This window comes from Gadus chalcogrammus, chromosome 12 (assembly GCF_026213295.1).
Source record: "Gadus chalcogrammus isolate NIFS_2021 chromosome 12, NIFS_Gcha_1.0, whole genome shotgun sequence".
Lineage (NCBI taxonomy): Eukaryota > Metazoa > Chordata > Actinopteri > Gadiformes > Gadidae > Gadus > Gadus chalcogrammus.
Window position 1 is genome coordinate 31,031,481 of NC_079423.1, and position 10,948 is coordinate 31,042,428.

Sequence of the window (10,948 nt, forward strand, 5' to 3'; positions counted from 1 at the left end):
CTGCTGGAGCAGCTGCAGCGCCAGGCCACGGCGGACGAGGCGGACGGTGAGGACCCCCCACCACCGCCTCTCACACAGGGGGGAACTCCTCCCAACTCTAGATCTGTTAGACCTACTTTAACGGCCGTTGAAGTTGGTGTAAAGTAGACTCATCCATCTTTTCATCTGATCAAATTCTAGATCTTTGTGACCATCTTCTGTTGTTGGTGTTCTGGTGAAGATGCTCAACTTTTTAAGCACAGTGATATTTGAGTGCCGAGGTTTACAGATTTGAAAGATGGGACGATCATCATCATCATTAATCCCAGAAAGGGAGGAAGGGACCATAGTGCAGTATCTTCACTTCTCCATCGCAGTCTACCGTTTCTAAAGAGGCATCCTGGTGGGACAGGTGTCCCTGATACCATTACTGATGGGTCTGCTTCCCTCATGTACCACGGCAAGAGTAGTGGACTGAGCTAGTGATGGACAGAGAGAGCCCCCCATGATGAGGGCTGTGGGGGACCCCTGTGTCCGTCCTTCAAGGAAACCTTCTGAAAAGGCTTCTTCATGGTCAATGTCACCGCAACTCTTCTTTGGGTGTGTGTTGTTTTATTTTAGGCGGTTTCCATAGCAACAGCCCTTTCTGCCTGGGCGAGGGAGAGGAAGTGGAGGTGGACGTCCAGGAAGACTTCCTGTCCTTCGACGCCGACCTTGTGGCGGAGCAGTTGACCTTCATGGACGCGGTGAGACACAGAAGGCAGTGATCAGACGTGTGCTCAGCGGCACCTCGGAGGAGCCGGGAATCTAACTAGCAACCTTCGGGTTACCAGTCAACCCGCGCTACCTCCTGATGTACCGCCGCCCTACAAGCTGGTGGCGAGCAGAGCTTTAACCCCCCCCCCCCCCCCCTCTCTCTCTGCGCCCCGTCCAGCTGCTGTTCCAGAAGGTGGTGGCCCACCAGTGCCTGGGCTCCACCTGGTCCCAGCGGGACAAGAAGCAGAAGAAGCAGGGGGGCGCCCCCACCATCCGGGCCACCATCACCCAGTTCAACGCCGTGGCGGCGTGCGTGCTCGGCACGGCGCTGCGACACCGCCACATCCGGCCGCACCTCCGCGCCCGCATCATCCAGCGCTGGATCGACATCGCCCAGGTAGCACACGCACACACGCACACACGCACACACACCACGCACCACCCTCTCAACAACTACACACACACACACACACACACACACCCTCTCACAACTACACACACACACACAACACACACGCACCCTCTCACAACTACACACACACACACACACCTTCTCACAACTACACCCACACACACACATGCATAGATACATACATTACCTTCACACGTATACACACAGCTACACACTCAGACACACACGCGCACACACCTACAAACACACACACACACACACACATACCCACACATAAACACACACACACCCTCTCAAAACTACACGCACACACATGCATAGATACATACCTTCACACACAGCTACACAGCTACACACACAGACACACACCTACGCACACAGGCCACACACACACACACACACACCACACACCACACACACACACACCACACCACACACACACACACACACACACACACACACACACACACACACACACACACACACCCCGACTCATGGTCTATACAGTCGGAGCCGGGCTGCACAGGGGGAAGACGACTGAAGGCCGTTCTGTTCTCCCCTTCAGGAGTGCCGCATCCGTAAGAACTTCTCGTCGCTGCGTGCCATCGTGTCGGCCCTGCAGTCCAACCCGCTGTACCGGCTGAAGAGGGCCTGGGCCTGCGTGCACAAGTAAGAGCCTGCCCCCAGAACCTTAACGCACCCAGCAGCACTCAGACCGGGTGAGGTGCAGGTAAAGGCCTCTCCCTTCTCTAACCGTCCCCGTGCGTTTTGGTCGTCACAGAGACAGCATGCAGACCTTTGAGGAGCTGTCGGACATCTTCTCGGAGCACAACAACTACCTGACGAGTCGGGAGCTGCTCATGAGGGTGAGTCCCCGTTCACCGGTCACCAGTCCCTACTGGTCGTAGTGGGATCCAACGATTCAGAAAGAGGGACACAATGCAAGAAGATAATTTAAAATTGTGTTTTTCATTTGCCTGAAAAAAATTCCACCTACTGTACTTCATGAAGCAGCTTTATTAACAATGAGTGAATAAAAATAAGATTAATTAAAAATATTGTTGACCTGCGGTCAGTAAGCTGTGTTGGGGTCTGAGTGCTATCTGTGTGCTGATCTGGGGTCTGTGTCGGGGTCTGAGTGCTCTGCTGATCCGGGGTCTGTGTCGGGGTCTGCAGGAGGGCACCTCCAAGTTCGCCAGCCTGGACAGCCGAGACAAGGAGCACCACAAGCGGTCCCAGAAGAGGCTGCAGCTGCAGAGAGACACGGTGAGGAGGCAGCCTGCTCCATGATTTAATAAAAAACATGGATTTATTAACGGCATATGCCCTCCTGTTACATTGTATGGAAATTGTTGTTCTGTGCCAGGTGTACCTGAGTGACTAATGTAAATCATTTATGGCCCAATGTGTGTCTGTGTGCACAGTACAGTTCAATTGATCAGGGTCATGTTGAGTTTATGTTTGAGCATCGGCTGTTATCTCTAAAACACACACAGGCCTGTTGGATACAGGGTTGTTTGTTGAGATTGTGCTTGATTGTGTGTGTGTGTGTAACGGTATGGATCTAATGTGTGTGTGTGTGTGTGTGCGCGTGTGATACGGTATGGATCAAGTGTGTTTGTGTGTGTGTGTGTGTGTGTGCGTGTGTGTATGCACGCGTGTGTGCGTGTGTGTAACGTGTAACAATATGGATCTAATGTATGTGTGTGTATGTGTGTGAGTGTGTGGGTGTTTGTCTAACGTTATGGATCTAATGTGTGTGTGTGTGTGAGTGTGTGTGTGTTTGTCTAACGTTATGGATCTAATGTGTGTGTGTTTGTGTGTGTGTGTGTGTGTGTGTGTGTGTGTGTGTTAGTGTAACGGTATGAATCTGATGTGTGTGTGTGTGTGTTTGTGTGTATGTGCATGTGTGTAACAGTATGGATCTAATGTGTGTGTGTGTGTGTGTTTCTCTGTGCAGGGTGCGATGCAGGGGACCATCCCCTACCTGGGCACCTTCCTCACAGACCTGACCATGCTGGACACCGCCCTGCCCGACTTCGTGGAGGTGAGCAAGTGCATCTCTCACCCCTCTCTCACCCCTCTCTCACTCCTCTATCACTCCTCTCTCACTCCTCTCTCACCCCTCGCTCACTCCTCTCTCACTCCTCTCTCACTCCTCTCTCACCCCTCTCTCACCCCCCTCTCACTCCTCTCTCACCCCTCTCTCACTCCTCTCTCACCCCTCTCTCACTCCTCTCTCACCCCTCTCTCACTCCTCTCTCACCCCTCTCTCACTCCTCTCTCACCCCTCTCACTCCTCTCTCACTCCTCTCACTGTGTGAGACCCTCTGAGTCAACACGGGGTCTGTAAGTTACCATGCTTGTGTGAGGAATTCGGCGTGTCCTGTACCGGGGGCGTTCCACCTAATGCCGTTTATCTGCGCTTTATGCGGTCATGTGGGTTTGGGGTCTGCTCTCAGCGAGGGGGGGCTGACAGAACTGTCTTTGTGTCATCCACAGGGGGGGCTGATCAACTTTGAGAAGAGACGCCGGGTAAGTTGTGCTCTCCTCTGATACTTTCAGCGCGGACATGTGACCCGTCGGAGATTGTGTCCTTTCCGCTCACTCCTGTTCTCTCTGCACCCTTTCTCCTCTTCTCATCTGACTCTCCTCTTTGTCCTCTCATCTATCTCTCTCTCTCTCCTCTCTCTCTCTCTCTCTCTCCCTCTCTCTCTCTCCTCTCTCCTCTCTCTCTCTCTCTCTCCCCTCTCTCCCTCTCCCTCCTGTCCTCTCCCTCTCCCCTCTCTCTCCTACTCTCCTCTTCCTCTCCCCTCCCTCTCTCCTCTCCCTCTCCTCTCTCTCTCTCTCTCTCTCTCTCCAGGAGTTCGAGGTGATAGCTCAGATCAAGCTGCTCCAGTCGGCCTGTAACAGCTACTGCCTGACCCCCGAGCCGGCCTTCCTCAAGTGGTTCAGGATTCAGCCGCAGCACAGCGAGGAGGACAGGTGTGTGTGGGTGTGTGTGTGTGTGTGTGTGTGTGCGTGTGTGTGTGTGTGTGTGTGTGTTTGTTAGATTAGCGTTAGGACATTGACGTCTTCCACATCACCTCCGCGCCTCTTCACTGCTCTGTTATCAGATAAGGTGTAGCATAAAAGGTAATTAGCTTGTTGAGGACACAGCCTGATGGGCTCAATGTTCACGGGCACAACCTCTCTCTCTCTCTCTCTCTCTCTCTCTCTCTCTCTCTCTCTCTCTCTCTCTCTCTCTCTCTCCTCTGCCCTCTCTCTCCCTCTCTCTCTCTCTCCTTTGCTCCCTCTCTTTCTGTCTCTCTCTCCTCTCTCCCTTTCACCTCCTCTGCCCCATCACTCAACCTTTCATGCTCCCAATCGATCTATTGTCCATCCTCTGGCAGTGGAGCTCCTAGACTAGCCCTCTCTCACTTAACCCCACTCTGTCTGTCGGCCTGCCTTACATATATATATATATATATATATATATATAGACACAGATAGATCTATCTTCGTCCAGTTGTTGTGAGTGATACCCGATGTGTTCCTCAGCTATGCGCTGTCCTGTGAGATCGAGGGTCTTGGCGACAGCAGTCCCACGTCCCCCAAACCCCGCAAGAGCATGGTGAAGAGGCTGAGCCTGTGAGTAACGTGGAGAACCCACCGCACACAGCACTGTAGAACCACAACACGTAGAACACACCGCACCCAGCACTGTAGAACCACAACACGTAGAACACACCACGCAGCAAACAGAACACAGCACTGTAGAACCACAACAAGTAGAACACACTGCGCAGCAAACAGAACCGTAGAACCACAACATGTAGAACACACCGCGCAGCACACAGCAGGATAGAACAACAAAAAAGCATGGTTTCTGTCTCTCAGACTACCATGACGTGGTCCTCAGACCTCTCTGAGGAGGGGGGGGGGGGGTGGGGGATGATGTATTTCGTCAGCCTGGGGAGGTTTGGGGATTTCATGATAAGATACTGCGATGACCTACTCGCTTGGTTCTCAAGTAACAAACCCCCTCCTTCTCCCTCTCTGTCTTCTCCCTCCCCCTCCCCCTCTCTCTCTCCCTCTCCCTCCCCTCTCCTTCCCTCCCTCTCCCTCCCTCCCTCCCCCTTCTCCCCCCTCCTCCCCCCTCCCTCCCTCCCTCCCTCTCTCCGTCTCCCCCCTCCCCTACCTCCCCCTCTCCCTCCCTCCCTCCCCCTCTCCCTCTCCCCCCTCCCTCTCCCCTCCCTCCCTACCTCCCCCTCTCCCTCCCTCCCTCCCCCTCTCCCTCTCCCCCCCCCTCCCTCTCCCCTCCCTCCCTACCTCCCCCTCTCCCTCCCTCCCTCCCCCCTCTCCCTCTCCCCCCCTCCCCCTCCCTCTCCCCCCTCCCTCCCTCCCTCTCTCCGTCTCCAGGATGTTTCTGGGCGGGGATGTGGCGGCAGCCAGCTCTCCGGTCAGAGAGACTCCCCGGTCGCCCCCTACTGGCAGCTCCGGGGAGAGCATGGACTCTGTGAGCGTCTCGTCCAGCGACTCGGGCAGCCCGTCGGACAGCGACGGCCTGGCCGCCGTCCACTCCTCGGACGGCCAGCAGAACAAGGTGGGCTCAGAGACGCTCGCGTCGGACCCCACGGTCTCACAGAGCGTTGATCCGTGTGGTCGGTGTCATTTCAGCCCGTTTTGTAAATGTCTCTCCGGCCACGGCGTGCTTCAGTCAGGGCCAATCTTTAACTCCCCACGGTCGTCACCAAGGGCCCCTCAGCCTTTATTGTCATAGTTTCTTCTTCAATAAACATTTGTGATTAATCGCGATTGCTCGCGATTAATCGCGAGTTAACTATGGCATTAATGTGATTAATCGCGATTAATTATTTTCATCGCTTGACAGCGCTATTAAAAACTAAACCCACTATGGTGGTTGTAGTTTTGCTGAAAGTGACCCTGATAGAGGGTGTCGATGACAGGTTAGGTTATCTCACTCGATTGATCGGTGCCCCTGGGGCCCGCTGGGGGGTCCCAGCGCTCTCATCAGGACCGGGGGGTTGACGCCGGTCTCCGTCTCTCCCCACAGCTCTCCGAGTCGTCCTCCTGCACCTCCCTCCACTCCATGGACACCAGCTCCTCCTCCGCCAGCGTTGCCGTGACGCCCGCCTCCCCGTCGCTCCCCGGCCCCCCCTGCTCCCACCGCCGCTCCCTCTCCCTCACCCCCATGACCCCCACCTCCCCGGCCCAGTCGCCGGCCTACAACCACCAGGCCCAGGACGCCTGCATCATCAGAGTCAGCCTGGAGCAGGGCAACGGCAACCTCTACAAGAGCATCCTGGTGAGGGGGGCGGGGTGTGGGGGGGGGTATCTGTGTGTGTGTGTGTGTGTGTGTGTGTGTGTGTGTGTGTGTGTGTGTGTGTGTGTGTGTGTGTGTGTGTGTGTGTGTGTGTGTGTGTGTGTGTGTGTGTGTGTGTGTGTGCATGTATCATTACATTTACATTCAGTCCAAAGTGACTTACAAGTGCACCTGGGAACTATCAAGTATGCAACAAAAATAGTTTCCGAAAAAGTCCCAAGAGTGACACAACCTAGTTCCTAAATTAAGATCACCGGACAGCACAGCCATAGCAGTCAGAACGCAAGGTTATTATAGTTCTTTATTTCTGTATCAGTCGTTCTGCTGAAGTTTTTACATGAGATGTATAACCTTTCTACAGAGTGAATTCTAAGTTGGTTATTTTATAGCTCTTCAATGACTTTACAAGCACATTACCCATTGCAATGACCTCGCCCTCAACCCATAAAGACACACGCGACGTAGACTGACCTGGTGTGTCCTCTCCCTTCCTCAGCTGACCAGCCAAGACAAGACCCCCGCAGTCATCTCCAGGGCCATGGCCAAACACAACCTGGAGACGGAGCCCGACGACGGCTACGAGCTGGTGCAGGTCATCTCAGAGGAGAGGGGTAAGGCTATGAGCTGGTCTCCGAGGAGAGGGCTAAGGCTATGAGCTGGAGCTCATTCTAAGTAACTTATAACTCTCCTCATCGGAGAGAACGGTTAGAAGTAATTGTTTATAAGAATAACTTTCGTTCAAGAATAACTTATTCATATACTATTGGTACTATTAGTCATTTTTACATCATTTAAACTGCTTAAGCTTTCATTCATAAATAAGATATGGGACAATCTATAAGGACTAAGGATAGTCAGAATTAGTTTCTCTTGACGAAACACACGTATACTCTTCACTTGACCTCCAATTACAGGGAACGGTTAGTCTATTAAAAGACTTCTCGCACATCTCACACTGACTCACGTCCTCAAAAGAAACATACTCACCCGTCTGTTTCATCTCTCTCTCTCTTTGTCTCTCCCTCCCTCTCCTCCCTCTCTCTCTCTCTCTCTCCCTCTCTCTCTCTCTCTCCCATCAGAGCTGTTGATCCCGGACAACGCCAACGTCTTCTACGCCATGAACACCTCGGCCAACTTCGACTTCCTGCTGCGCGTGCGGGGCTCGGTGGGACGTCCCGTCCAGCTGCGCAGCCGCTGCAGCGCCTCTCTGCCCCGGGGGGCGGGGCACCGCGCCAGCCTCTCCCTCCGCCTCAGCAAGGTGCCCTTGTGAGGGGGGGAGGGGGGGGGGGGAGGGGGGGGGGGGGGTCGACCCCGGCACCCCACCCTCACCCCCCGTCAGCCCCCCCCACCACAGGTCCGCCGACGGACGGTTTGACGAGCGACGGAGCGTGGATTGATTGATTGATTGATTGATTGATTGATTGATTATTGATCTCTTCAGCTCAAAGGAGCTCTAAGGGATCGTCTTCGGAGAGACGGGCGGACGTTTTAAGAGAGAGACGCCGTTGGACCGGCGTGACCTTTGGTTTAACCTCAACCGTAACCTGGTTTGACCGCTCCAAGCCCCCTCAGGGACTAACGGCTCTCAGCGCTCCTCTGACGCTGTGACTGGAGAGTGAAACAGTGCCCTCTAGTGCTCATTTTGCACACTGCAGGAGCGCCCTGGCTCCCAAGACCGCCAACAGTATTCTTTTTGAAGTATCTCTTATAATGGTTTCCTATGATGGCCGCGTTTCAGCGAATTGGCTTGATAATGTGAGGGGAGCGCGGAGATGTCTCCCATCACTTGTTGATGAATGAATGGACTCCTGTATTCGTCGGTATGCAGATTAATTGATTAATGAATTGATTGATCTATGTTTGGCAGGAGCTGTGACATCATGTTATAAATGCTTTCCTACTGTCTTTAACCCTTGTGTGCACAGTGTGCACTAAAGCGCTATCCCTCTCATATTGTGAGCTGTGTGACGAATGCAGTGTGCTCGCATTCTGATTGGTTCCCTTACTTGGTTTTAACAAGTCCCTAACAAGTACTGAGATTGCCTTAACGGCCCTATATTCAGGGCATGGAAAACGGATTTCAGCTGCGTTCCTTTCAACCAAGTGGTATTTTCCACGACCCTACTCGGCTCTTGATCCAAAATAAAAATAAAGAGACGGGGTCTAGTGGTACAGCTCCCTTGATTGGATGACAGAGTCTGGGAACGAATGCCTGCGTTCCCCTGATTGGCCTTCATGGTTTGACTCTCTAGAGCTGCACTTGCCAGGGGGCGGGGTCTCAAGCAGGATGTAAATAGATCGGAGAAGGATGAATCGATCGCTTTGAGGTTGAGTCACTTCTCACTGAATGAATTGCTTTGTATTTTGTATGAGTTTTCTTTCTTTATGTCTTTGTACCTTAAAGGCCAGAAAATGAAAAATAACAACTGTTATATTGTCAGATAAATGCTAGTGCCAGATCTTTTTTTTTTCACTATTATTTCATTAGAATATCTCAGAGGGACACACACACACACACACACACACACACACACACACACACACACACACACACACACACACACACACACACACACACACACACACACACACACACACACACACACACACACACACACACACACACACACACACACACACACACACACACCTCTAATCTAAACTGCTGGCTCGTGTTGTACCTGTTTACGGCCTTAATGTCATCCAGCAGCACTTACCAGACCGTCATGGAACAGCCCTCAGTTCCTTTTTTCTTCACTGCCAAAGACTCCTCTTCCTCATCCTCCACCTAAATAAATTATTATCATTAACTTCCACTGTTGTCTTTTGTCCGTGTAACCCCAACCCCGCTAAGAATACACCGACGTCCGGTGTTGTGTCAGTGTAGGCTACGGGTCGCGGCTTCGTATGGACAGAGCGTCGGTCGTTTCGCTGAGTGGAAGGAAGGTACTCTTTATGCAGCGGTCGGCAATTTTCTTTCCTGAGCTGACACTAATAAACTTTGACCGTGGAGTCGGTCAAAGTTTCCCCAGAACTTTGACCGACTCCACAGGTTGGGGTTGGCTCATCTTCAAGAGCATGCTTTAGAACAAACACATCTTAGGATACAGCGACATGGCTAATTATTAGGAGTTTTACGCATTCATTTGATGGGTCATTGGTTTTCAGATGTGATAGCATGAAAGAATGATAAAAAGGAAAGAAAATGAGGCCACGTCCAACAAAATCCTTAATCCCCTTAATGGATTCTCATCGGAAACAGCTAAGCAATCTTTTAAGGATAAAGCACAGCGTCTTCAGTCATCTCTACGGGTGCGTGTTCATAATCTTGAAGTGTTTTCAAATGGGATGCTTTAGTTTACCTTATTTCAAATCACAATGTAACAATATATATACCCTCATCTTCCTCTGTTTGTTTTCCTTCATTACACTTTTACAGCCCATTCTACTAGATTGAGAACACTCTTTCATAACCTAAAGTAAAGCGTTTGAGTAAACACAAGCATATGACTACAGCTTATGACAAATAGTGTTCCTCCTCACCAAACAATCTTCAAAACACGGTTGGATTCCGGAAGAAAGCAATATCATCCCACTGCAGACACAAATGGGCGTTCTCGTGTGGTGGGAGTTCTCGTTTACGCAGACTGGAACGCCCCCTTCTTATTCTTCGTCGCCTTTCTCGCTGAACTGTATTCAAATTTCAAAGTGTACTACTCCGAAACCATGTAAATAGTGTTGTAAATAAACTTCCAAATCTTTTCAAATCTTAATTGGCAAATGACTTCTTTTTACAATTTATCGTTACCAGCATTCGTAGTGTTGATCAGCAGTGAAATAGTCTGTGAAATAGTGTTACCCCTTGTGGTTTTTTTCATGACGACCAATTAAAAACAACAGTGTTACCCCTTAAGTTTTTTTTCATGACGACCAATAAAAAACGACTTATATTTTATTTGACAAAGACAACAGTGTTACCCCTTATGTTGTTTTTCCTGAAGACCAATCAAAAACAACAGTGGTACCCCTGTCGACGTTTTTGTCGGGATCCGAACCTGAGCTGTTTGGAGTATTAACCTCCGAACTTATCAATGCAACGTCGACAGGGGTACCACTTTCGTTTTTTATTGGTCACCATGAAAAGAAAACATATATGAAAAAAAATTGGCCTTGTCAAATAAAATATAAGGGTTGTTGTTGTTTTTCATCAGTCATCATGGGAAAAAAACATAAGGGGTAACACTGTCGTTTTTATCAAATGAAACGTAAAGGGTAACACTGTCGTTTTTTATCTGTCGTCATGAAAAATCCATAAGGGGTAACCTTGTCGAAATGAATAGAATAAAACATAGGGGGTAACACTGTCGTTTTTATCAAATGAAACATGAGGGGTGACACTGTCGTTTTTCTTTGGTCGTCATGAAAAAAACCATAAGGGGTAACACTGTTGTTTTTTATTGGTCGTCAAGAAAAAA

At 50.9% G+C, this 10,948-nt stretch overlaps 1 protein-coding gene across 1 annotated transcript; it reads left to right on the top strand.

Moving 5' to 3' along the window:
- Window positions 1-7,749, top strand: rgl1 (ral guanine nucleotide dissociation stimulator-like 1; the record flags this gene model as incomplete). Its single annotated transcript, XM_056603314.1, has 14 exons — window positions 1-46; window positions 601-725; window positions 914-1,132; window positions 1,713-1,816; window positions 1,929-2,013; window positions 2,324-2,413; window positions 3,108-3,194; window positions 3,650-3,682; window positions 4,011-4,132; window positions 4,688-4,777; window positions 5,549-5,732; window positions 6,204-6,455; window positions 6,970-7,084; window positions 7,553-7,749. Coding segments are annotated over 14 exons (1,743 nt in total), but the record flags the coding sequence as incomplete, so codon positions are not given.
- Window positions 7,750-10,948: the final 3,199 nt, after the last annotated feature.